Below are 27,608 nucleotides of genomic sequence, written 5' to 3'. Positions count from 1 at the left end.
GCAAATGGAACAACTAAAGTAACAATTATGCAGACATCAGTTGGTAAGGAAACCTCTCCCACAAAGATCTCCTCAACGATGGAGCCACAGTCCACATCTGTTATGACAGTGAAATCCACAGTAACAGAACAATCTACCAAATCATCATCATCTGTGAGCACAAATGGATTAACCCCATCGACAACCATGGATCGTTCCAATCCAACATCAGCATCAATTGTGTCTTCATCCTCAGAGGCCCCATCTGTAACAACTGTGACAAGTCAAGGAAGCACACAATCAACTGAGTCAACATCACCAATCAAGACTACTGAAACAACTTTCATCTCCACAAAAACTGAGCTTACTCCAAGTTCTTCTACAACTTTAACTCCAGTAATCACTCAGTTTACTCAAACTTCTCCTGAAGACAATAATGAGGCAAATGGAACAACTAAAGTAACAAGTATGCAGACATCAGTTGGTAAGGAAACCTCTCCCACAAAGAGCTCCTCAACGATGGAGCCACAGTCCACATCTGTTATGACAGTGAAATCCACAGTAATAGAACAATCTACCAAATCATCATCATCTGTGAGCACAAATGGATTAACCCCATCGACAACCATGGATCGTTCCAATCCAACATCAGCAACAATTGTGTCTTCATCCTCAGAGGCCCCATCCTTGACAACCGTGAAAAGTCATGGAAGCACACAATCAACTGAGTCAACATCACCAATCAAGACTACTGAAACAACTTTCATCTCCACAAAAACTGAGCTTACTCCAAGTTCTTCTACAACTTTAACTCCAATGATCACTCAGTTTACTCAAACTTCAACTGAAGACAATAATGAGGCAATTGGAACAACTAAAGTAACAAGTATGCAGACATCAGTTGGTAAGGAAACCTCTCCCACAAAGAGCTCCTCAACGATGGAGCCACAGTCCACATCTGTTATGACAGTGAAATCCACAGTAATAGAACAATCTACCAAATCATCATCATCTGTGAGCACAAATGGATTAACCCCATCGACAACCATGGATCGTTCCAATCCAACATCACCATCAATTGTGTCTTCATCCTCAGAGGCCCCATCTGTAACAACTGTGACAAGTCAAGGAAGCACACAATCAACTGAGTCAACATCACCAATCAAGACTACTGAAACAACTTTCATCTCCACAAAAACTGAGCTTACTCCAAGTTCTTCTACAACTTTAACTCCAATGATCACTCAGTTTACTCAAACTTCAACTGAAGACAATAATGAGGCAAATGGAACAACTAAAGTAACAAGTATGCAGACATCAGTTGGTAAGGAAACCTCTCCCACAAAGATCTCCTCAACGATGGAGCCACAGTCCACATCTGTTATGACAGTGAAATCCACAGTAACAGAACAATCTACCAAATCATCATCATCTGTGAGCACAAATGGATTAACCCCATCGACAACCATGGATCGTTCCAATCCAACATCAGCATCAATTGTGTCTTCATCCTCAGAGGCCCCATCTGTAACAACTGTGACAAGTCAGGGAAACACACAATCAACTGAGTCAACATCACCAATCAAGACTACTGAAACAACTTTCATCTCCACAAAAACTGAGCTTACTCCAAGTTCTTCTACAACTTTAACTCCAATGATCACTCAGTTTACTCAAACTTCTCCTGAAGACAATAATGAGGCAAATGGAACAACTAAAGTAACAAGTATGCAGACATCAGTTGGTAAGGAAACCTCTCCCACAAAGAGCTCCTCAACGATGGAGCCACAGTCCACATCTGTTATGACAGTGAAATCCACAGTAACAGAACAATCTACCAAATCATCATCATCTGTGAGCACAAATGGATTAACCCCATCGACAACCATGGATCGTTCCAATCCAACATCAGCATCAATTGTGTCTTCATCCTCAGAGGCCCCATCTGTAACAACTGTGACAAGTCAAGGAAGCACACAGTCAACTGAGTCAACATCACCAATCAAGACTACTGAAACAACTTTTATCACCACAAGAACTGAGCTTACTCCAAGTTCTTCTACAACTTTAACTCCAGTGATCACTCAGTTTACTCAAACTTCTCCTGAAGACAATAATGAGGCAAATGGAACAACTAAAGTAACAAGTATGCAGACATCATTAAGCACAGTAAGAACAGTCAGTCAGTTAACATATGCCACTGTGCCCGTCTCAACTGTTACATCAGCTGTAACAGCACCATCTACAACTCCTCAGTGTACAGACTGTCAGTGTAATGGGGAGACCTGCATATACAATGTGACTCTTGGAAGCTGTCAGTGCCAATGTCAAGACTCTGTCTTTGGAGATATCTGCTCTTTTGGACAAAATGACACATTTGCTCATATCGGTGAGTATCTTTAATATCATGCCACATTTGATAAAAGCATTTGATGAGCTTTTGTTTTTCATAACAAATAGTTCTTAAATTTGCACCTGTTTGGTTAATAAAAAATGAAAACAAAATGCAATGATTTACAAGTTCACCAATCGCATTTAACTGAAAATTGTACACATACAACATGAAATGTTAAAATTGCAAACAATATTGACATATATGTGTTGATTTTTAACTTCATGCATGTTGTATGTAGTATTAGTGGTAGTTTGTTCAAAAAAATATTTACCACTGCATTATATTGCCTCCTTTCTGGACATTACCATGTTTTAGAACTGAGGAAACCAATGAATGGACGTTTGAAAGTTAAACGTATTCCCTTTCTTTTGAAACACAGTATTTCAGCTGATCAATACATCAGCATGTCCACTGTCATATTTTGCCCTTCACAGTGTACTAAATGCTTCTTATTGGTAAAAGGTATTAGACCTCATTTATATAATTTGTGTCATCCTTTCTAGAGATGCACATGCACACAAAAAACAAAAATGTATCTTATAAATCACATTCAGTGTACAATGTATTTTTGTACACGTGGGTCAGACCTTCCAGGGCAGATGCACACATTCTGTCAAGTTAGTTTTTATATATATTTGTTTTATGTAAAGTTATGTTTTATTTTATTGTTCTTGTGGGAGAACTGCCTCGTACCTATTCCAGGCCTCATTTGGCGTGTAAATAGCAGTTGTATACGGACTGCTGGCAAACTAATTTAGCTTCCTTACATTTTTACTGCTGCACCTTACTGAGCACTATCTTGCTCAATTAGGCATGCCTTTCACATTAGAAATAATACTGTTTGTTTCTAATATGTTGTCCTATACGGCATCCTTCTGGGACAGCATTGCTCTTTTAATAGAGATCTAATACTATTTTTATCTAAATATAAGACTGGAAAATGATTGCACTCTATTTTACACAATGTAGCAAATATTTTCAAGTTTGCTTTCACCATATTTTATTCACTTGTCAAAATAATGATGTCACTTATTTTTCAGATACTGGAGCACTGCCGGCTCGAAAAGCCAATATTACCGTGGAAATCGACATCAGTTTTAAGGATGAGTATAATAACCTAAGCTCAAATGAATCTTTAGAATTTATCAACGCTTTAGAACGGGAGGTAAAGAAAAATTTTTTTTGTTTAAATGCTTCATTTACTACAATCCAATCCAATTTTGATTGGGTTAGGGTTTTAAACTAAATTATTTGGCCGAACAGCAGATATTTTTAGACTGATATTTTCAATCAGCTGCTTGTATCCAGAAATATTCAAAACTATTGCTATAACTTGGTTAAAGTTGTATCTTTTTGTGTTGTAGCTTGAAGCCCTGTGCAAAGAAGCAGACCCACAAGCCTATAAAACTGTGCAAGTCATCAAACTATCGTGCGTTTTCATTAAATATTCCAGACAAAATTATTGATTAGAATAACAATTATCTTTCAGTCAAATTCAGGTTGTTTTTTATTTGTTAATATCTGCCTATTTTTCTCCTATAGAAAGGGAAGTGTTGTCGCAGAGAGCGTGGTGCAGTACAACTATCAAAACAATGAAACACAAATACAGTTTCTCAACAATGAGCTTGATCATGTGTTGGCTAACATCTTGAATAACACAAGAAACCTAGAACAAATTTCCCAGACCTTTGGTAATCAGAGTGTGTTGTTAAATGGACTCAGCTTCCAGACACCACCAGTTACAAGTAAGTCTACAATATGTCCTGTCTTAACATTCAATTTTTCTAAATAAAACTAGTTCCTGTAATTTTACAAAATGCTCCCTACCTTTTTATTTTGATAAACCAGATATCACGGACCTTAAGCCTTATGTCAACTGCTCTAGGTTTGCGAATTACACTGCTGTGATCAGTGATGGTAAGTGGCAGTGTGCTGGACCTTGCAAAACAAACCCTGATTATTGCCATCGACATGGAGAGTGTTTCAATCACATTTCAAAAGGACCTATTTGCAAGTAAGTCAATGTATCTGTTTTTCTTTTCATTGTCAAATTAAACATATCTTATATGTTTTCCCATAACACTAATTTAATAAATATGATGTACTCTTTAACTCAGGTGCAATGAAAATAGCCTGGAGCAGTATTATGGTCCACGTTGTGAGTTCTACCGCAGAGGTCCAGCTTTCTATGGAGCACTGTTTGGATCATTAGCAGCTGCTCTCCTGCTCTTGATTATCATCATTGTTGCCGTTATTAAAGGAAGACATATGGATGGTTGGTAGGTTGTACTGCCCAACATTAAATGAAGTAGAATCAAAGTTTCTATTTCTCCTCAATGAGTAAGTTACAATTTGCTTTTGCATTTGATAGGAAAAGAAGCAGCTCCCTTAACTGGAGACTTTCTTTTGATGAGGATTTCTTTGACTTCTCCAGTGCAGGTGAGTGCTGGGCTATCATTTTTCAAATATTATTTCAAAAATAATTTCTTAGCAAGGACAGTATCATGCTCATATGAATATTATATGTTTTCCCAGTTGACCACAAGTTTGGTCTTCCAGGCACTTACACACAGGCACCAAACCATGCCAGGTATCCTTTTTTTATTTACTATCCTGCTATTACATATTGTAAAAGTAATATAAAAGTCCAAGTAACGACTGTGATCTAAGGATCCTGGAATACATTGACACATAAGCTAGAAACTATTAATATTTAGTTAAACATGCAGTCCTTTGTGTTTTTCCTCAGGTTGCAATGAAACGTCCAGAAGTTTTAAACATCAACCCCAGATGAAGGCTACATACCTAAGAAATGTGTTAAGAACGTTTTTTAAGAATGTGTTAAATGCTATGGAAGAAACTACGTTTTGCACATTAAATAAAATAATGGTGTATTGTTGTAATATTTAGGATTTTATTGATAAAATTATTGATTGATATATGGCAAATATAGTCTGTTGTTTTTTGTTAGGTCACTATAACGACATTTTTACTTTGAAACTCTGCCCAAAAGCTTTACACTTATACTTTTTCTGACGGCACAAACCAATAAATCCTCTGCGATCTTCCGTGAGTGAGTGAGTGAGTGAGTGAGTGAGTGAGTGAGTGAGTGAGTGAGTGAGTGAGTGAGTGAGTGAGTGAGTGAGTGAGACAGAAAATGCTGTACGAAAGAGTGAGGGATGACATGCATAAATGGGTGGAAACTCAAACTGTAGCCTACTGAGATAAGGACTTTGAACTTCTTTAAGTGGCGCTCTAGCTCAACCAGATGGACCACCTAGCACTTCATCATTCTCAACATTAAAGAAAAATGTTGCAAATTTGTTTGAATTAAAAGGGGAAAGCAAGTTATTTTGAAACTTCATGGTGTTTTTGATACTACTGAACAAAATATGGTGGGCTGAGCTTTTCATACAGTGTCTAACAGGCTTTTGGGTGAAGGTGATGTCTTTATCTATAAATTAAATAAAGATTTACCATGTTGGGGTACATTTGTTCAAATGTCCAAACTGTCGTAATGTCACAATCCATGGTTACATTTCCCATCAGCAACTTGTTATAAAGAGCAGCATGATCATCATTTGACAAGATCCATGTCCAATGAGAATTAAAATGTGTGACCGACAAAAGAAGTTTTTGTCCAGCAGGAGCAAAGTTATAGACACAAGATATTATATTGCATGCATCTCATGCCATACGACTGTTCTACATTTGTTCCATTTTGTTTACAGCATGTTGCTCATGTTACTTCTCCTCCTATTGATTTAGTCACAACATCAGTATGATGGGTAGTTGAATCTATGAAGATTGCTGTATTGTAAAGCTGGGCTGAAAATGTCAGATTGATACATTGATTCTGATATTCAGTAAGTATATCCATGCTGGGAAATTTCAACAAACTCGTTGTTATGAATGAGAATCCTGAATGAGAAATGTTAACACTGTTGACAACGGATAGAATAGGACTGAGTGGGGAGTCATTTTACCTAAATCAGGTGGCCCCTATAATATTCAAAATTGAGATAATGAGACAGTCTTAGCCCATTCTGACCTCTGGCAAAACAACAGCACCATAATTAAGATAAACTAGGTGGAGGTATTTGTAAACAACTGTCCATTTTTATTTTAAAAAACTACTTTTTTCCCTCGAGACTATTTGGTTTGTCACATGGAAAAATGCACAAAAATAGGACCTCTTCCAACTGAAATACACCCAAAACAGTTACCTATCCCGTACACAATACCACCTGTGTTTTTCTATCCGTGACCAATTAAAATGTCAACTTTGAAAAAGTTTCAGCTCAATACTTTTACATAGAACAGAAAAAAACAGGGTTTTTTTGTCAGCATCTGGGGCTTGAATATTTCCTTCAGAATTCTCTTAGTGATTACAAACTTCTGCCACTAGATGGCACAAATTCATACATTTAATGCCCCCAGTGGTTTGCCAAAGCACAATAAGAGTAAAGGGATAATTAAAGGCCTAAAGATAAAGAAAATGTAATGATTCATAAATTATTTTAAACAAATTAAGGATCTAAACACAGCTGAATCGACCATGAACCTGTTTGTGCCTTTTCAGAATAGTAACTGTCAGTATCAGGCATTGGAAGCTACATAATTACAGTTCAAGGTTGCTGTGCTGCCAGTCTTACTTGCAATCATCTTCAGCTATAAAAGGAAATACTTTTTAAACTGCACCTAAAAATGCTTTTGACTGGGTAGTGTACTGGTAAGATTGCTGGCCTTCATGTGGGTGACTGGAGTTTGAATCCTGACGTCCCTCACTGCATGAAAGGTTCTACCTTCAGTAGGGGTCCTTAGGCAAGACCCCCTTACACTACCTGCCTATCTGGGATATGAGTGTAAGTTGCTTTGGATAAAAGCGTCTGCCAAATGCATAAACATAAACCTACACCTTTTTCTGTGAACTCTACATTTTTGTCTCCACCTAGTGCTCAAAGAAGGTAATATTTCATTTTCCATATACACATTGTCATATTCTTGTTGCAGGAGCCTATCCCCCTGCCATTGGGCAAGAGGCAGAGTAGACCCTGGGCAGGTCACCAGTTCATCACAGAGACCAACATCCATACACATTCATACCAAGGGTCTGAATAGTATGAGGGGCCGTTTAGGACTTAACTATTGAGACACTCTCACACTCACTACTGAGACACTCTCACACATACTAATGAAATACTCTTACATTCACTATTGAAACACTCACACATACATACATACTCTGTAAACCTATGCACGCTCATATATAAAGCATTATACACACTCGTCTGAAACACTTACACATATATATGAGAAACACACACGCATACATAAATACTTCCGTGTCATATACACGTACATATGAAATACTTGCATGCATACAAGTGAAACATTTATACGTATCTATCTGAAACACTCATGCATTCACATATGAAAATGTTATATATACATATATTGTTGAACACTTATACCTTCATAAGTGAATCTCTTGCATATGATTACAAAGATATAAAAAGTTTAGATACATGTGCAAGTGTTTCACATATATTTGTAAAATGTTTCAAATGTGTATGTATACGTTTTTCAATTATAAGTGACACTTATATGTATATCTAACATTTTCATATGTGAATGCATGAGTGTTTCAGATAGATACGTATAAATGTTTCACTTGTATGCATGCAAGCATTTCATATGTATGTGTATATGACACGGAAGTATTTATGTATGCGTGTGTGTTTCTCATATATATGTGTAAGTGTTTCAGACGAGTGTGTATAATGTTTTATATATGAGCGTGCATAGGTTTACAGAGTATATATGCATGTGAGAGTGTTTCAATAGTGAGTGTGAGAGTGTTTCAATAGTTAAGTCCTAAACGGCCCCTCATACTCTTGCTATGAAGCAACAGTGCTAACCACCACATCACAGGAATCACCCACATTCATTTCTTTAGCTTGACTGGATGTGCTATATTTCCTACACAGGTAATCTGACCTGAGTAAATTTTAACTAACAGCACTCCAGCTTGGGTTAAATATTTACAACTCTGTCTGTATCTCACAGGAAACAACAAGACAGATTACAGCTAAATAAAGATTTAATGCAGTTAATTACAAGTTTTTTCCAGTCCCGTTCACATGTTTTGAAAATGTTGACAGATCTATGTGGGACATACAAACTTTACTTCTCTTGAATCTTGAAATTCCATCAGGTTTCATTTATATAATTTTTTTTGTGAAAATTCAAAAAGTATTAGAGCATAACTTTCAGGAATCATTCTCAAAGTAACATTTTCCTGCAATAACTATGGCAAACTAAATAATATTCTGAAAATCCAAATTAAGCTTTTATGGTGATACAGTTTTTTATATATTCTACAAGTAACACATACGTTTTATAGGAATAATCTGTTATATGCTGAGTAATGAAGCTTTTTTCTCAAATCTTTTGGATATGTTTTACTGATCAACATTCCTCTTGACTCCTAATTCTGTTGCTTGTATTTCATTTGATATTTTTCTTTGCTCCACCCATCAGACTTTTAGATCACCCCTGTCCATCCATCCATTTTCTATACCGCTGAATCCGTCGGTCGGGTCGCGGGGGGGGCTGGAACCTATCCCAGCGGTCAATGGGCGAGAGGCGGGGTACATCCTGGACAGGCCGCCAGTCCATCACAGGGCCACACAGAGACAAACAACCACACACACACTCACACTCACTCCTAAGGACAATTTTAGAGACACAAATTAACCTGACATGGATGTTTTTGGACAGTGGGAGGAAGCCGGAGTACCCGGAGAGAACCCACGCATACAGGGAGAACATGCAAACTCCACACAGAAAGGCCCCAGCTGGGTGTTGAACCTGGAACCTTCTTGCTGTGAGGCGACGGTGCTAACCACCACACCACCGTGCAGCCCCGATCATCCCCATATTACCTCATATTGTCACACATTAAAAGGGTATATTCTTGAACACCACTGCATTTTTGTGCAGTTTATTTGCAGCACCTTTGACATAAAGAAAAAAGACTTGGTCGAATTGACACAAACAGCTGCAGAGTAACTAGAAAAAGCTGTATAGCAACTAATTGGCGCAGTGATCATAGTTACTGCTGTAATTATCATCTTTAGAACAAGCTCGGTGTTTTAATCAGTCAGTAACGATGCTGGGGCCGTATTTACTGAGTGAAACTAAATTTAAGGCCTGAACCCACAGAATACAGCTCAGTCAAGGAATATAAAGGAGGTTAAAGTTTTCAGTGCAATCTGTTGGTTTCTTTAGCTAGGAAATTGTTTTTGAATTGGTTCAATATGAACGAATTTAATTGTTTTATGAATAATTATGATTACAATTAATTTAATTCCAATTGGCTTGAATTGGACTTTATTATCTAAGTGCCTTGAGATGACATTTGTTGTATTTGGCGCTATATAAATAAAAATGAACTGAATTGAATTGAATTGTGTGCACTGCATTTTTCCAGGGAAACAGAAACTGCTTGTGACACCAGAAGATTGAATTTCATAATTGTTCCTTTTGTCTTTGTCACCAAAAAAAACAGCTCTCTAGTCCGATCATAAAATGAGTGAAAATGGAATATATGCGTCCTGCTTGTGCCTTCTGGCTCTGTGGTTCCACAGTAATGTAAACCAGACTCCTTCTTTTCCTGAGTTCCTATGGTCATCACGTGGGCTTTTACTCAGCAGCTCACTTGAGTGAGCCAGGTAAAAGGGTTTGCAAGTGGTCTGGATAATTCCACCTGCCCGCTCTCGTTCCATCGAGAGAATAATGCAAAAATCAATCAACAGCTAATCAACAAGTTGGTGGCTTCCTGAGAGACCTCAGGAGATGTTGTAACTGCAGCTGAACTGCAGCTTATTTCGTAATTATTTGATCTACAGTGCTCCATGTGGTGCACTGGCGCCGTGCCTAACCACACTGACTCAAGTCAAGAGTAAAACACTTGCAACATTGTTATAAGAGCGTTAAAACCTGTGGGTGCAAAGTTGGCTGTCAGGGAACATCGAAGCAGTCACGCAAGAGAAAATCGCGTTATAACCAGGAAGAGGAAGACTGTACACCTGTCTTTCCTCTTTCTTTGGATAGAGGCCAGTCACAATGAGGCACAGCATGAGGGCGTGTGGGTGATAAAACAGGCCAAACAGCTGAGTAGAGAGTTCACTTTAGACAGATTTAAGAAACAGAATGAAACAAGCTTATAAATAAGTCTTTTATTTGGCTTTCTTTTTAAAGACTATATACTCATCAACTATTCATGATAACAAATGGAATTGTTAAATACTGTACACAGCATACTGAACTCCCAGTGCATGTCTTCACCACAGCAGAGAAGTTATTTTCTTGATAAACTAGTCTTCATTCAGTTTTATTATTTCTGATAAGACATATGAATACCTTAAGATTAAATAGTGTATAATGTAAACATTTCAAACATTTAAGTCAAAAGCAACATAGTGTTGGCAAAGCTTGTGAGCAGGAGAGAGAGGAAAAGTATACTTCAATGACCGATTGACCTTAGCAGATATATTCCCAAACTGAACACCGTGTTTGATACCAAGGGGTTACTTCAACATATGTGCTACATTTTCTATGACATCCTGATGCTTCGTGAATAATCTACAACAATAAAATTCATACATTTTCTTGGCTGCCAGCAGCCAAAGTCTTTCAGACCACACCCACTGCAATCACGTAAGGCAGGAATGCATGTGCAGAACAGGAAAGTCTGTGTCAGGCAGGTAAACCCTGCAATGTCTTTGTAATGTGTCTGTATAAACAGGTTAGGCTAACATCTCTGATCTAAGATCTGCATGATCTAAAATCTCTATTTATGGATATCCGGTTCGAAGTGACTTTTAACTAAAGTGTAACAGAATTTTTTTTTTAAAAGCATGGTGTCAGGTCACATATGAAGCTGTTACCTCGTCTTTAGTAGATTAGAAGTCCAGATTTTAACATTGGGCACAATTCAAACAGTGACAATGTGAAATATAGGGTTAATATCAACGTGAGGTAGGACTGGAGGCTAATTCGTTTCAAGCAATTACTCACAGCTTGACCAAAAGTAAAACTCCTTCAACTGCTTAAGGGAATTTCAGCGAGAGTAGCATATATTCACTTACATCCAACAGACCGATTTCTGTGCAACAAAACAGACCTGGACACTGAAAGAAAGCAATCGAATGAGTGCACCGCAAACAAGCAGCACATAGTAACAAGTATGGTTGACAATTGTCTGGCTGCAGAAAGTCATCCTTTGCCAACAGCTCTCCACATACACATATGCACAGTCACATTCCCACACATACATAGACACAAATATGCTCATCAACAGACAACTACACCACAAACTGCACTTGGCATTCCAATGAAAACATGCATTGCTACCAGAAACAATGTGCCTTTTCTGAAAAACACAAAATTATACCAACACAGTCAGCTTGAGTAAGGACTGAAACTACATCGAAGAAGAGAAATCATGTTGTTGTTGATTTATATTAGCAAACAAACTGGAGATGTGTGTGGTAGCATCCTTCATTTAGTTAAAATTTCACTGGGCTTGGATTTAGACTTCATATATTAAGTGATACATGGTTACATTACTGACCTTTTGTCCCTTGTGAGATACAAAAGTAGCATCAAACAAAGCCCCGGTGCATTACACGAAACATCCTCACCATTCCAAACACAAAACACTGAACACATTAGGTTCAAGGCCTGCTTTCACCCTGATTGTATCGCATTATCAGCACAAAAAATACAACAATGAATGTCATGAAATAGAATTATATCAAAAATAAGCTCTACAATGTTGAATTTTGCCCACAATCTTTCGCCGGATACTGTTTTCACTTAAAGTATCTTAATTGGGACAGCTACTCCAACATTCCCAGTAACTGTATACAGTGCACACATACCCTCTGTGTTTAGAATATGTAGTGGTACAAAAAACATAGTAAAAGCAGCAGTTTGGGGGTTGTTAGCGTCCAGTTTCATCATTTTCTCAAGTGTTTTTTTTTTGCTCATATACAGTTGAGTCCTCTATGACTTCAACTGAAACCTTTCAAACTAAATCCACTTTCCTCCTGGTGTGGAAGTCACAAGGTGAGTCTGCAAAAGAGGAACGCTGAGGCAGAAGGTAGTAATGTGTGGTGCTCGCCTTCTTGCCATTCTCCATTACAGGAAGGATGCAGGGAGACCCCTCACTGTTCTGTCTGTGAAAACTCCGACCGCTTACATACTTCGGATCAGGTGCAAAGCTTTGGGTAGGCGGCATCACCCCGTTAATGTAAGCGGGGACGCTCTTGGGACTGGGAGTGCGGGAGCTGCCTCTGGACAAAGGGTCCCTTGGCGGCAACTTGGGTGGTTTGTCGTCATCACTGTAAGCCCCGGATGAGACCTCTGCTGACCAGCGGCGGCAGTCCCCTGTCTTGACTGTACGTGGAGGGATAGGTGGTGGCACCTCTGGTTTATCTGTATTGTTGGTGTTACGTCTGTGGCCTGCGAGGCGCAGCAGAGAGGGCTTGTGTAAAGAGCCAGCTGGGCCAGAGTGAGAACGCCGCAGCTTTCTCTGAGCCTTGTCCTGTGGTCTCTGACAAACCACTGGCACGGGTGGTTCCTGTCCTTTCTGTTCATAGTGTTCTCGCACTTCTTGTGGAGGATGTGCCTGATAGTGCTGCTGTGGCTGCCCTGAGCTTTGTGGTCCTAAAGGACCATCGTAGTAAGCATAGTTAATCTGCCCGCACTCCCTGAAGCTCCTTCGGCTGGGGAGTCCATATCGAAAAGGAGACGATTTGGAACACTGGTCAACACTGGACACCAGGCAGATGTTATCGTCCGTACTTGTGAAAAATTCTACCTCATTGTCTATAGCCTGCTCAGAGGAAATGTCTGTTTGTGGGGGGATGGGTGGCAGAGGCTTGGAACATCTGTCTGGCGTCTGTGGCGGGCTGCTGCACTCATAGAATGAGAGCCTCTGGAATGAAGGGACCACCTGGTCGTCATCAGCGGGACTCGGGGTGGATGGTTCAGCACTGAAGGACAGGGAGAGGTGGGAGGGCCGGGATTTCTTGGGAGGTAATCTCTGTGAGCTGGGACTGTGTTTATGTTCTGTCAGAAACATAAAAAGACAACCATCACTCAGTGTCACGGGACAAGATGAATAAAGTCAGTTACCAGTGATCACAATTCATTAGTTCAACTTCACTGCATCCTTTAAAAAAGACTGAGAATATTTTAATTGATCAATTTCCACTGAGATTACAACACTTACTATGTCCCATTTGTATACCTGCAGATGGTTCAGAGATGCAACAAATGCAGTTTGGCATTTGTTTTAGAAGAAAACATGTGGTACACAGGAAAGAACATGCACTTACTTTCATAACTCGGAGGTGCCCCCTTTTGCTGCGATCGATAGCTGTGATCTGTGTGTGCGGTATCCATACTGAAGTAGAAGCTGTCAATAAGAAAAATATATTTTTGATTAGGAGAGCTTCAAAGTAGCCACACAACATTTCATTATTTACAAGAAATTTGAGACTGACCTGAACCATATAACTTCAACATGTCATGCAGGTTTGAAAAATCATCGCTCTCTAAAATCCTCCCCTATGGCTTCTGAACACTCACTTGTCCATGGGCTCATGGCGATAGCTCCAGGACGGTTTGGATCCAGCCATGCTGTGACAGTAGCTGCCCCGGAGGAAGGGGTTTTCTATGGGAAAAGAGATCTCCTGGGCAGTCAAGCCCACTGTGGACATGCTCCAGGCACAGTCGGGTCGCATCAAAGCCAGGAAACACTCAGATCGCCCGGCTGGCTGTCCCTGCTTCTGGTGTACCTGTAACACAGCCAAAGCACAGCCATGAATGATGGTGAAAGAAGGCTGAAAGCAAAAGCAGGTGAAACGGAACAGGACATAGGGCAGCACACAGAAAAATACTTTCAGCAAGCAAAGCCAACATCCATTACTGAAGCCCAAAAAGAAAATCCTCACATTAGATCAGGAGGGAAGTAACAAATATCCTCTTCTTTACTGAATAACAGGTCCAGTATTGATTGTATACATTGTTTTCTGATCATGTTTACTTTTGTGAAGCACATTGCCTGGGATACATGAAAAGTAATAGAATGTATCAAGAATCACTTAATCAAAAAGATAAGTTAAGATAGTGTGAACAATAAGTGCTTTAATTTTTACAAATGTGTTATTACATTTAAAACATATAGATGTATAAAGAAAATTGTGGTCTTTCTACACTTTGTCTGATCTTTATATTTCACCAATAACTCAAGCCTGTAAGCCTATGTACAACATCCATCCTTCAAATCTTTCTTCTACAGACTGTGCCTCATAATATGTTTAGTTTATTTTAAAACTTGACCGTGCCACACTCCAGAGCAGCAATCCTGCTTGACTTGAACAGGAAACGAAGGGGCTCCTCTTGTTACCACAGATATACCTGATGTTGCAAGAACTCCTCATGGCAAGTGACCTGAATGTTCGTGTCATGTCAAGTATGTGTCAGGGCTGAATAAACAATGAATACAATATTCAGGTGGGTGGAAACTTGGCAGCATATTCCTATTTCTGGGGTCATTTGTACACTCGAAGCAAATTTGATCTTTTTTTTTTATAAGCTTAGAAAGCCATAAAATATTGTTCAACAAAGAGGAGCCTTTATCGTTTATGGTTCATTGTTGTATGTCAACGCGGTTACTGAGAGTAAACTGAGAGGCAGTATGTCTGAAATAACTGAATGAGCAGTTGTCTTTAACACAATCAGTCCCTAAATTTCACTCTAATGGTCACCTCTTCTGGAGAAGGGGTGAATGCACTCCCAGAAAGACGCTCCTTATAATGTAGGAGTGAGAAGAACACAGCCCCCTTTGCTCCTGGTCTCGTTTGAGCCATATTTACGTGCTGACCTGACAGCTGGTGAGAAACAAAGCTCTAAAACAACAGGAAGCCCGGGGCCATCAGCATGAGCCAAACTGCCCAACAAGGCATGCAATCCCCCAGTCTAGGGCTGTCGATTCGGTTCGGCGGGGACGGGAAGCAACATGATCCTCGATAATGAACCCCAAGGGGTTTGCGCTTCCTCTTGCAACAGGTGCAAAGACAGTTCATTCTGGCAGTTAACCACAGGGGCATTTACAGGCAACAGGATTAAACAAATAATGTAGCCATGCAGAGCATAAGCCCTCCTGAGGAGGAATTCTTCAAGTCAATTAATTCTGACCCTTTGACCAGAGAATGTGAATCTTTTTCTGGTCATATCTGTGCATGGGTGGTCAGGCTCATGGGGCCATGGGTGCTGGAAGGAAGAAGGCCTGCTGAGGTTGGTAGTGACATCATCGGGCAGTTTCCTTTTGATTCAAGCTTGTAGTAGTCACACTCAGACCTTGACAGAAGAAGTTCACACCCCTCTCATGACACCCCTGCAGCGGTTTCCGAGCAACCATACCCGCTCTACCTGTGCGGCAAGCAAACAGCGTGCACACCCCCTCACTTTACCGGACTGAGATAATAATGGTTAAAAGCCCTCTAGCAGGCAGGTGACTCACGCCACAACACACAAGTCAGCTATTTAGCAAGGCCACGTATAATGATGAGAGTCAATTAACTTATATTTGCTTTTTTAGTATAGGTGAAAAAAGATGCAAACGATTTTGCACACCTATAAAATAAGCCAAGTTTTACGCGTGCAATGAACAAAAAGTTAGACTACATAAGGGATGGGAAAAAATAGAAAGCAGACAAACATGTGTTCTCACATCTTTATAGTTTGAGCTAAAATATAATTTCCTCTATTGTTGCTGACTCAAAAGCCAAGATATAAGATCAAAACAGAAATAATCTCACTGTGAACTGAACTTGTGCTGGCACACACACTAAACAAGAAATACACAAGACGCTCTTTCTTGTAGCCCTAAACAGACATTTTATATCAAATTCTGAACTCACCTAAATAACTGGGCAGTTCTTCTCCGCTGACTGACCCCAAAAGTCCTCTTAGATGAACCTAAGCTTCTCGCTTTCTTCTTGACACTGATTTGCGTTTGTTATCTTCAGATTTCTATTGCCTCGGGAACAGGGCGCCTGCGAGTTGGCGGCGCCGTGACTACACTGTGACACTTCAAGATCGGTCCAGTGTTGTAGTGAGAAATGTTTTATAAGCTCCACCACCATGGAGACTCACTGACTCCGCCTTGCACACTTGCCCTTAAAGGTGCAGTCTGCTTTTCCACCAGTCTCTCTGGCTGCAGCGAACATACAGCACTACAAGCTGAGCGAGTATAGATTGTATGGCGAATTTAAACATGAGTGAACTTGATGTGATCAGTACGGGAGAGTATTAGGGCCAGGCATAAGAAAAATTATTTATATTTTGCCTGTCGAGAATAAAGTCGACATGTCGAGATAAAGTCGAAATGTCGAAAATAAAGTAATTAGATGATGGACCAGAGGAGTTGACTTTTTTCTCGAAAATTCGACTTTATTCTCGACATTCCGACTTTATTCTCAACATGTCGACTTTATTCTTGACATGTCGACTTTAATCTCGACAGGCAAAATATTATTATTTTTTCTTGTGCCTGGCCCTAATACTCTTCCGTAGATCAGAGTCTGTAGGACTTCTTTTATCTGCCTTTAACTTCAGAGGAGAGGGCAGGTGTGAACAGATCCATACATGCAGCGAACAGATGGTGGGGGGGTATCTTAGAGAAAAAACAAAAACAGTTAGGCATGGTAACAAATATAAGTGTTGCTACATGCTCACATATCTTTCAGAATTAAAAGTTATGTTTACAGCCAAAAATCTAAGTGGATCATCAAGTTTGGCCTCTTTAAACTTTCCGCAGCACGACCCCCATTTTATTAAAATTTTTCTTCAATATGGCTTCATAAGCAACAGGCTGTGGCCAAGAGCACAGATCTGAAGGGAGACAGAGGCAGTAATGGGGATGGCTCCAGGGTAGATAACGCAGGCAGCAGGCAAAGAGAAGCATTCTTATCTGCACAGTACTTTGCTGGCAGCTGAATCAAGCCAAGCTGCTCATTTATCAGATCATCCCGGACAGCCAGACCTGTTCTGTGTTTACCTGACGTGATGTTCACTTAACACAAAATAGATGAAGCCAGCACGATTAGTACATTTCCTCTTTATGTTGATATGTGAGCAATACGGAATGCACAGCCCCTCATGCTTTAAGTGGTGTTGCATTAACTCGGTAACTTAACCTAACGGGGCTAAACAAGCCTAACACGGACAAGCACACTAACCAAACACTGTGATACAATAGCTACCAACAACTCTTGAGTTGAATCAATAGTGGCAGAAAGCACAGGTGTGTGTGTGTGTGTGTGTGTGTGTGTGTGTGTGTGTGTGTGTGTGTGTGTGTGTGTGTGTGTGTGTGTCTGCAGAGAGAGAGAGAACAGACTGTTCTTGTGCTGGAGTTTGGGAACCCTTCACAGCTTACCCAAAGGGCACCCCCCCTCCAAACCAGACACTCTCTAATCCCCCTTTATAATTTCAAGCACATTTTTGAGATTCCTCTGGACCAGTTGCAATCAACAGGGAAAGAAAAGTTTTTGCAAGGTGAAATCTACAGTTCATTTAGGGAGGAATGGCATGAGCAAGATTAGGAATGACTTCCAAGTTACAAGCTGTAGTTTGATAGACAGCGCAGGAAATACCTGTAAGAATAAAGACAAAAAATTAAAAGCTGAAAGTTAATCAAACCAAGTTCAGCAAGAGTTGCAATCTTGATTAACAACACTAAATCCATAACTAAAAGCGCCACCAAAGAGATAAAGAGATAAATAGGCTTTCAATTATTTCTCCACCCTCCACAGTCCCCCTCCCTTCCTGTAAAACACTTTGTGATGTCATCGCTGACAGGAAGTGCCTTATAAAGTTAGTCATGGAGAGGAAAAAAACTAAGTCAGGGAGTAAGATAAGCTGGCACAGCCAGAGGCAGTCCTGATGAGAGGTTGAGATGGCACATGAAAGATCTTGTGTCAGAGGATATCCTTCACAAGGAAAAATTACTCTGGCTTTTCTTTGGTTTTGCCTCGTGACTCACGTTGGACTTTGTCTGTCACATCTAGCACTCTCCCCCTCAAAAAGTAACACCTTTGGCTACTTTTCTTTTCTTCTCTTCTTCTTTCCTTATGCTGCGAGAATACAAAGAACTCCACGTTGTGGCTCACATTCCAGCATAATGCTACACATATGAAGTCGTGCCTCAGTCTCTCAGCTGATTACTGAATTTAGCTCTAGACAAGGCCAAAAAAACTGTACAATTATTGTAAATGATTTATTCACTGTGGAGGTCAGAGCATTGATTACTGTTGCCTGCTGGAGTAATTAGATTACGTGCGTATTCAGCCTGGATCCAAAGTTCACACTGATATAAACACAGCAGCAAAATGTTTGGTAGTGTAGTGACGTGACGTCAACCACATAAGCCTGTCGAAGATTCCACTGAACAGGTGGTATACAAACAACTGATAACAAAAGGTCATTTTTGGTCAATTTTAATCCCAATAATTACTGAATTCAAAGCATTAAACATAGTTTGTCTTCTGTCTTGTTTTAACCAACCCGTTCTCACCCTCAACTTATCACATACTGACGCTTGGCCAAGAACCTCGTCTGTTGGTTTTGAGCATGGAGGATACCAACAAAGCATCACTTTTGGAATTGTAAGGTGCATAACAGTCGCAGAAAATGTCCACATGACAATGTGAGAAATGTCAGCAAAGCTTTTTTCCAAAAGAATGCATCTTATTGTGTATTTCAACCCCCAGCCATGGTGTTTTCCTAACCTCAACCAGGCACTTTTAATGACTAATGAAGTAGAAGTAACAAAAGAGGTCAAGATAAAGACCAGAAGTAAAAATAAAGACACACAAAATAATGAAAAACACCAATGTCAAGGTTGAAGGGGTCGCATACCTAACCCCCAACCTCCCTACATGATCAGTTTTAACTGTTCATAACCCAGCAACACAGGCATTTTCCTGTTGTCGTTTGTAATCGGAGCCACAGTGTCACATGGTTGTTCATATCACATATTCTGTATGGGGCTATATCAATATCCAACTGAGTCTCATAGCAGGATGTGTACTAGCTATATTGGTCCACAGCACGAAGCATGTCAGTTTCACAACATAGACTTTAAAAAAAATCACATACAATCACTACACCTTCTAGTCATCTGCCTTCAAAATCCTAATATGTTTGTATATTGTATTATGGGAAACTTTCAAGCATAAAACTCCTACATTTTCACGTCTCGAAAAACATTACTGTTTACGATTTCCTCTGCAAGCTGTAACATGCTTATTTTTGCATGAAGGGATGCTGTCACGAATGTGATATTGCGCAACTAATGCATGTTCAAAAATGCTTATAAGGAAGTAGGAGGGGATAGATGGTGTTACACTGCAGACTATCATGCGAGAGAACTTTGAGTTCCAGTGTTGAAAAAAATAACTTTTCTGTTAGTTGCAGTTGGTTGGGGTTAGACATAAAACATACACGGTCAAGCCAAAATCAAAATAAATACATGTTACAGGTTTGCATTATGTTGCCTGGCGGCTTCCCTATACAGAATAACAGGCAATGAAAAAAAACGTTACCCTCGTTCTGTGAATTTTGACCAGGCTGTTTGAGAGTGAACAGTGCACAGATGTTGCTACTTGTTTTTAGAATACCTCAACGTTGTGGGAAAAATGCTTTATTTGCTTCTTTTGTAACAAACTAGATCAGAGTAAAGTTGAAGCTAAGATTAGCTACCAGGCCAGTTTAATGACCAAAAGTAGTGGTCTGCAGTCTTACTGCCACCATAAGGTTTCTGGGCTGTTTTTCCCTGTTTTCAATCTTTAAGTTAATTGGGTAGCTAACCAGCGACTGGCTCTAACTTTATATAAACTGCTGCATGTCCCAAGAAATAATTTATCAGTTTCATTCGAAATCCCCCATATTCACAGACAGCATGTAAGCACTCTTATATCTTATAGCATACCAGTGCTTATTAACGTATGCTACAATTTTATCCCTTCTTTGTTTGCACTAGTAGCTGGTAACACTTGGGGTAAATGAGAAAAAAATATTTTCTAAATAGGGATAACTGATTCGAAATGACTCCTCAATTTGTGTATTTTCACATTTCTTTTATTCATGAACATGTTTTAAATTATTGAGAGGACGACTGAAAGCACACAAAACAAACCCAAGGTCAGGGGATGTTCTTATTTGTTTGTGACTCCTTTGGGGAAAGGTGTTTAATCCAAAATTCACAACTGTGTAGATAGTGTTATTCTACACAGCAATAAAGCAGTCTTTCACAGACAGAATAGACTATTCATTTTAGCCCGACTTACACCACACATCCAGCTGCTGCAGCTCCCAGGACCACAGTTAAAGTTTAGACTGACTGACACATATTATTCTGCATTAGTGCTGGATAAATTTTGTTTTCTGGCAGACACAAATCCCCAAACAACGACACGTCATTTCTCATTTCAGTGGAAATAGGACCAAATTAAAGCACTTCTACTTATTAACCATACCAAAGTCCTGAGAGTCCTCCAGATGCCTCAGATATTAATCACTTCCTGAGGTGGTACAAAGACTTCTGGGAAATACAAGGATTTCAGGGTAGATTGGCTCACATAGGTATGTTCTGTTTTGGACTGAAAAGTAATCAAAAGCAGCAATACCAGGTCAGTATTGCATCACTCCTCAACATTGTTGTGTTGAGTAGTTCAAGTGCAGCCCCAGCCTGTTTGTTAGTAATGGGTGGAGCAAGTCCGTCCGCCTCCTTTACGATGACAGGGTGTGTTTAGACTCCAGGACCTGAGAATCACTTCAAACATAGACTGGGGGAGTTATTGGCAAACTCATCTTATGACTGATCATCTTATGATCAAAGTCATGTTAGTAATTATTAGTGTGGCAAATTCTTCTGTGAGAATGAAGGGGACATACTTTTGTGATGACTTCCACAGTCACATAAAATCCCATACACAGACATCCACACAAACACTAGGATTTGTGCCTGATGTTTGGGGGAAAGCTGTGAAAACGACAGCTGTGGGGTGACGGAGGACGTCATGCTGGTTTGATTCTCTCTCCAGCTGCTGATCTTTAACCAGCTCTGCAGCAGGATGGACAGACAAAGATGGAAACTCGCTCCCACTATGCCTCACTCCCAGACTCGCAACTAATGCACTGCACTGAACTTAAGACATTTTATCAGCCTACATTTTTATTTTCTTCTGTGGCTGAACTATTGAATCCCACATGGTCTCTTGAAAGGATACATTACACGTTTCCAACAATGTAATGTCTGTATTGTCTTTCAAACACAAAACAGGAGTTTTTGGCATTAGACCGACTAGTATCCCAGGTTTCCGGTCCTCCTGATGTTAGCCTTTAGAAGAGAAGGGTTAGGCTTCACTGAATGTAGCAATCTATTAATCTTAGGTAACATCTGATCACTGGGGGAGTTTTCTCTCTTCCCGATCTCCTGGTTCAGGCTCACCCTTGGGACATATTGATATACAGCACACAGTGCGACCTAAGGCCCCCAGATATTCTGATAAAGTTTTCAGATGTTGTACACCAAAGAGTAGGCTTGCCATCAAAGGGGGGCACTTCTAATGGAGGAGATATAAATCAATAGCCACAGGGTTGAGAAAGCATTACTCTCCAGGTACACTTAGAGAACAGAAAACACATGTGTTTGAGGAAGGATGCAGTCCACAGATGAGCTATACTCAGAAAGCTGAACAAGTCTTGTATTCCCATTTGTGTTTCCATGAGTGTGTATAGCTGAGCCTGATGACAGAGACTGAGTCACCCAGGGCAGTGTATGTGCTTTGTCAGAGTGTCTTTTGTTCCATACACACATGGATTTACAGTGCCTGATGAAATCAGTCAGACTACCTGACCTGGCTGGGGGCAGCAGCCACATTAATTCCTCACAACAGCAATGCTCTGGATCACCGCTCACGCAAAGGCTCCTAATGAGCAGGTTTGAGAGAATAAAGATGGGCTCCAGCTCCCATTTTCCATCCCCTGTAAACAGGTTGGCTGTGCAGGCGCATATGTTAGGGGTAAAATGTGGTGCTCCAGGGAGAGAGCCCTGTGTGGGTGGAAATGCACAGTTCCATCCAGTTGTAAAGTTGCAATAATGTCCTTGAGGCTACATGGTGAAAACCACACAAGATGAATAACTAAACTGCTGTCTACTGTTTAGCACAACGACATTTGTTCTTTTTCTTAAGAGTTAATGCAAAGTCACACCATGGCATTACAGTGGAAAACTGGGAACAGTTGCAGCTTCATTCATTTGTTTATTTAAAAACAGGTAATGTGTAGTATAAGAACATGTAGTTTTTTATAACATATTATCACCGCCCTGTTTCAATAACACAAAAAAAAATTAAATTGAGTAAATGCACCAGCTGGCAAACTATCTGAGCACTATAACCTGAACATGTCATCCTTTTTATTTGTGTTCAATCTGAAAAAAATGTGTTTATAAGTTAACCATGCCTTTGGAATATGTGTGTTTTGTGTGGTTTAGTCTGGTCTTGCAGAAATAAGTGTAAAAGATGTCTCCTTCATCGCAGCATACAGTATGTTGTCTTAAAACTTGTAAAAATCACTCAGCATTAATGTTGCCTTCACATATGGTACTCATACCATATGCATTTCTTTAATACACCTTACATGAGCTAGGTAGATGACTGTCTTTCTCGATTATGTTCACATTATGAGTATTTTTTTTCACTTTGCATGAGGTTTTTAGCTTGCATTTGATTACACAGTGATGAACGCGTTCACTGACAGCGTTTGTCAGGAGTGTTTTTGAGTCCATGTAGTTTTTCCAGATTGGTGACCCCCCCCCTCTTCTTTTTTCCTTTTAGAAGATCCTATTTGTATACCCATATATTTGATTCTTTAATAATTTTGCTGCTTCTATTCAAACTTTTTGAAATGTGTTGCTGGCCTCAAATTTAAAATGTGTTCCTGATTCAATTTCAACATTAAAATGTCTCTGTTTAAATAATTTGATAGGTTTTCTTTGTAATAGTGTCATCTAAAGATGTATCTAAATCAGGGGTCTTCAACGTTTTTCAGGCCAGGGACCCCCAAACTGATGGAGAGTTGGAGCAGGGACACCCCTACTATTTATATGGCATACAATTGTGTTTTATATTTAACGGGGCCTAGTGCCGTGTATAAATATAGCTACTCTGTTATTGTACATTCAATACTAAGCTATTCAAATAATACACAGGTTAATATATTCATGTTTTTATTTTAAACATGTGCAAGGTACAGGGTAGCTGTGCCACTGCTATTTATAAACAAACATCTTGCATACAACACTGAGCTATTCAAATAATCCACAGATTTTAACTTTAAACATGCATGTAGATGGGACAATGAATCCTCAAACCATCTGTGGATGGCACACGTTTACACACAGTTTGTGAGAAAAAACTGTTTGAAAAAAAAAAAGAAAAAAGAAATATTAAAAATTGTCTAAACAACCAAAGATTTCGCGACCCCCCTGCTGTACCTCCGCGGACCCCCTGTTGAAGACCTCTGGTCTAAATGATTTGAAAGTCTCCTCATCTTGATTTTATCAGCATTTAATACCGTGTCCCCACTTTTTTTGGAAATACAAATCATCGACAGATGATAAATCAAATCAAAAACATTTATGGAATTTGTGTATGAACACATTAGGTCTGTAATAAAAGATTTGTGATGCACTGAATAATATATTCATCCAAATCTTTCATAGGTATAAAATTGGTTTCAGAATTGATTGTGAATGCTAATTTACATCATTTGAGCTTTTTGTTTATATTCTTCATTAAATTTCCATCCGTCATTTCTAACCTTAACATGTTTTTAACAGATCATATACAAACCATTTGAGAATGACATGTATTTTAGCTTTAAATCTTTTGTGAGTAGTTTCTTATTTAGAATCTGTTGAAGATTGTATGAAGATTGTATGCCAACAGACATTAAAGCTGAGACCTTCTACCAATGGTCACTCCTCTAATCTGCTTTTTTAGCTTTTCATTTATTCTATTCCAAACATTTCATGCGCAGTAAAAGATATGAAAGGGCTCATTTTTACTCCATTATCCAAGACAGAGAAGTAAAAAGGGAGGGTTCATTGGAGCCACCTTCCTACGTTATAGACTGTATTTATCTCTGTGTGGAAAGAACATTTAATGTCTAGTTGGTATAAAGGCTGTAATTAACTGGGAGGCAGCAGAATATTCTTAACTCTGCAGAAAAATAATAGGTTATCTCTGCCATACACTATTTTTACATTATGTTAAAAGTGAAACCAAAGGGGTTTTTTTCATTTCATTTTCTTTTTTTTTCTTTTTTTTTGGGGGGGTATGTCTGCCAAAGAACAGCAAGATTTTTTCTGGTAGTTTTCTTTCAGTATATGTAAAAGATACAAAAGCATTATCAAAAAGTAACACTGTCTCTGTTTGAGTTGATTTGGACTGATGAATGCCTGTTTTTTTTCCATCTTCCGGTAAGCTCTGGAGACTCTGTCCTCCGCGCAGCGCTGTGGTCCCTGGCAGGAAGTAAATCAGCCAAGGAGTCGCCCCAGACCAAACACTGCAAGGGCCTCTGGAGCCCGAAGGTGTGTGGGAGGTGTGCGCCGAGCTCACGGGCCGCAATGTGCTTGTTACTTCCTTGTCAAGTAAAAAAACAGACTTTGCTGTACACACAGATGTGCACATAAACTCACACTGACTCATGCAAAAAGTTGTACATATGTAGACGCTTGCACATACCTGAGTTTACAGTCAAACAATAAACAGACAGACAGGAAGACAGGCGTGCTTATTTTGTACTTAACTCATACATTTTGCAATTTTGCACTCTCCAAACAAAAATTTTGTACTTGACATGCTCTACCAACAAATCTATTCATAAAACTGTATTTACTGGAATGCTGATATAATTACTCCATTATTTAGAGGTTTCTCTGAAGCCCCTAATTGTAAAAATCAACCCCCCCCCCAAAAAAAAACTGTTATATCCAGTACACAGGAACAGAGAGTCATATTGCACTTCTGTCAGAGATATCACACTCACATATGTGTCCGTTTGACCTCAGACCGCCTTTGTTGAAGGACTGGCTTTAAATAGGGGCACATGTTGAAGTGTTTGACACTCCGTTTGTGTTAAAGAGTCTTATATGTTACCGTTCATGACCTGAATTGGGTCCTAAGTGTTTCTTTCTTCAGAGAACATTTTTAAAGGAATATGTACACAAGTCTTACAACTTTTATTTTCATTGATAAGCACAGCAAAATCATCCTCCGCTCAAGTTTTAAATGTCCACTGGGTACATTTGCATATACAGGTCTACCAAGCTACAGTTCTGACTCAAGTAGACCATCAATGTGAAGTGCTGTCCTTGTGCCAGTATAGAATCTCAGGAGGGAACTCAATTTATTGACCAAAGTATGCCTGCCTTTGCTGCAATAGGTAGTGATATGCCCCCTTACAACTTTGACAGTCATCTTTTTTCAGCTGGACCTCATATGTTCGAGACCAAATCAGGTGACAAGTTTTGCCTGTGGCAAATTGGTAGGCTACCACATCAATCAGAATTGGACAATTTTGTAGATCTGTACAATTTCTTTGTGCTGTATGCTTTCGTTTTTCAAGGGACGCGCACTGTCCCTTGTGGTTATTCTGTTGTCCGCTTCTTCTCTTTTTGTTTTCCAGCCTTTTTCGGTTACTCTCAGGTTGAAACCCAGGATGGGATCTGAGGAGCATTGCAAGACCAGACTAAGAGCACTATATTTACATGTACAATAAGCTCCCACTGAAAAAGAAGCAGGAGAATGTCTTGTTAGTGTTCTTCTGGGAGACCTGATATATAAAACATCCAAGAACAGGCCTCAAGCATGTCTCTTTGATAATTACCCCTCCCTAATTAAAATGCTGCCACAGTAAACTCCAATAACTCAAGCACAAAGCCTAAAGTGCGGATCATTTCTTTGAGCATGTGTGTCTTTGACTTAAGAAAAATCAGTATCTGTTTCCTACATTTGTGGGCAACAACAGCTAATCAGCAAATTACAATCATGCTTCCTTTCCAAGGAATAAGCTCAACTATAACTATTCTGACTACCAATGGTGGTCTTGTTAAGTCTCCTTGGCTCATTATTTACTCCAATTCATTAATTCTTATCTGCTGACAAGAAGATTGTGGAATATTACAGAGTCTTTGTGTTCATGTAAAACAATGTGCTACTGTACAGCCAGTGTGTGCTTTGAGCTTATTCAGCATGACTGTAGTCCTTTGAGCTCACAAAGTGTTCCCACCAGGACTTGCTGATTAGGTTTATACTCGTTAAGTTGCTGAAGTAGCTGTATGGAATGCTGCAAAGACCAAACAAATCTCTATTAAATCTTTCAGTCAAAGCCTTTTCAGGTTTAGAGTCAAACTGTCAATAGCTGCTTGTAGTCTGTGTGCAGAAACCTCAGAAAGAATGGAATTCAGGATGTAAGGATGTTTTTCCACAAAAGTACAATCCATTATAGCACTGCATTGTGCAGCTTTGTAAAGTATTTACTATTTGCACTAGAGAGGGGAAGTACATTCTCCTAAACTCTTCCCAGCACAAACTACTGTAGTGGATGCATACCAAACTCAGACCAGATAAGATTGTGAGTAATTGAAAGGGGTCCAAAACACCCAGCTCTTCCTCCCCTGTACCAACAGCTCCTTTCAGGGATATCTCTACTTGGCCTCCTATCAAGACAGGAAGCACCCAGCAGAGAGAGACAAAAACAGCTCTGCTTCCTCTGGCGTTTCCCTGCGGTGAGAAACTGAGCTAATGGGAAGTAGATAAAGAATCCAAGAGATTGGAAAATGTTGAGTTTGTGTTTATGAGTGCTCACATGCAGGCAGAGTATGTCCCCATGTACTTGCATCTGTGTCAATGCAAGCGCAAGAGTGGGATAAATAACGTCACAGGATGAAGAGCAGTGCTCAAAGCACAGGCAGCACTTCACAGGAGTATGTCAGCATGTTGTTGACACTCTGTGTGAGAAGAAGCAGACGTGACATGAGACGTGTTCTAAAAGTCTCTGTTGCCTGTTTCTCAGATCCTCGGCC

General features: G+C 39.6%; 2 protein-coding genes across 3 annotated transcripts; one reads left to right on the top strand and one right to left on the bottom strand.

The window, feature by feature from the left end:
- Positions 1-1,446: 1,446 nt before the first annotated feature.
- Positions 1,447-5,133, top strand: LOC142376926 (uncharacterized). Its single transcript, XM_075460631.1, has 10 exons — positions 1,447-1,522; positions 2,207-2,368; positions 3,415-3,539; positions 3,739-3,803; positions 3,917-4,119; positions 4,223-4,388; positions 4,492-4,653; positions 4,746-4,813; positions 4,910-4,964; positions 5,124-5,133. The coding sequence occupies exons 1-10, from the start codon at positions 1,447-1,449 to the stop codon at positions 5,131-5,133; spliced, it is 1,092 nt and encodes a 363-aa protein (XP_075316746.1).
- Positions 5,134-10,602: 5,469 nt separating this feature from the next.
- On the bottom strand, positions 10,603-16,566 carry errfi1a (ERBB receptor feedback inhibitor 1a). 2 transcript variants are annotated; one of them, XM_075461344.1, is made up of 4 exons: positions 16,375-16,566; positions 14,039-14,247; positions 13,786-13,865; positions 10,603-13,516 (listed from the first exon to the last, which is right to left on the bottom strand). In XM_075461344.1, the coding sequence occupies exons 2-4, from the start codon at positions 14,191-14,193 to the stop codon at positions 12,471-12,473; spliced, it is 1,281 nt and encodes a 426-aa protein (XP_075317459.1). In that variant the 5' UTR covers positions 14,194-14,247; positions 16,375-16,566; the 3' UTR covers positions 10,603-12,470. The 2 variants fall into 2 exon arrangements, with proteins under 2 accessions (XP_075317459.1, XP_075317460.1); XM_075461345.1 differs by lacking the exon at positions 16,375-16,566 and having other exon boundaries at positions 13,954-14,042.
- Between the last annotated feature and the right edge of the window lie 11,042 nt (positions 16,567-27,608).

Source organism: Odontesthes bonariensis, chromosome 3 (genome assembly GCF_027942865.1).
Source record: "Odontesthes bonariensis isolate fOdoBon6 chromosome 3, fOdoBon6.hap1, whole genome shotgun sequence".
Classification (NCBI taxonomy): Eukaryota; Metazoa; Chordata; class Actinopteri; order Atheriniformes; family Atherinopsidae; genus Odontesthes; species Odontesthes bonariensis.
The sequence above is the reverse complement of the archived record's forward strand: the minus strand, read 5'-3'. Positions and strand labels throughout refer to the sequence as shown.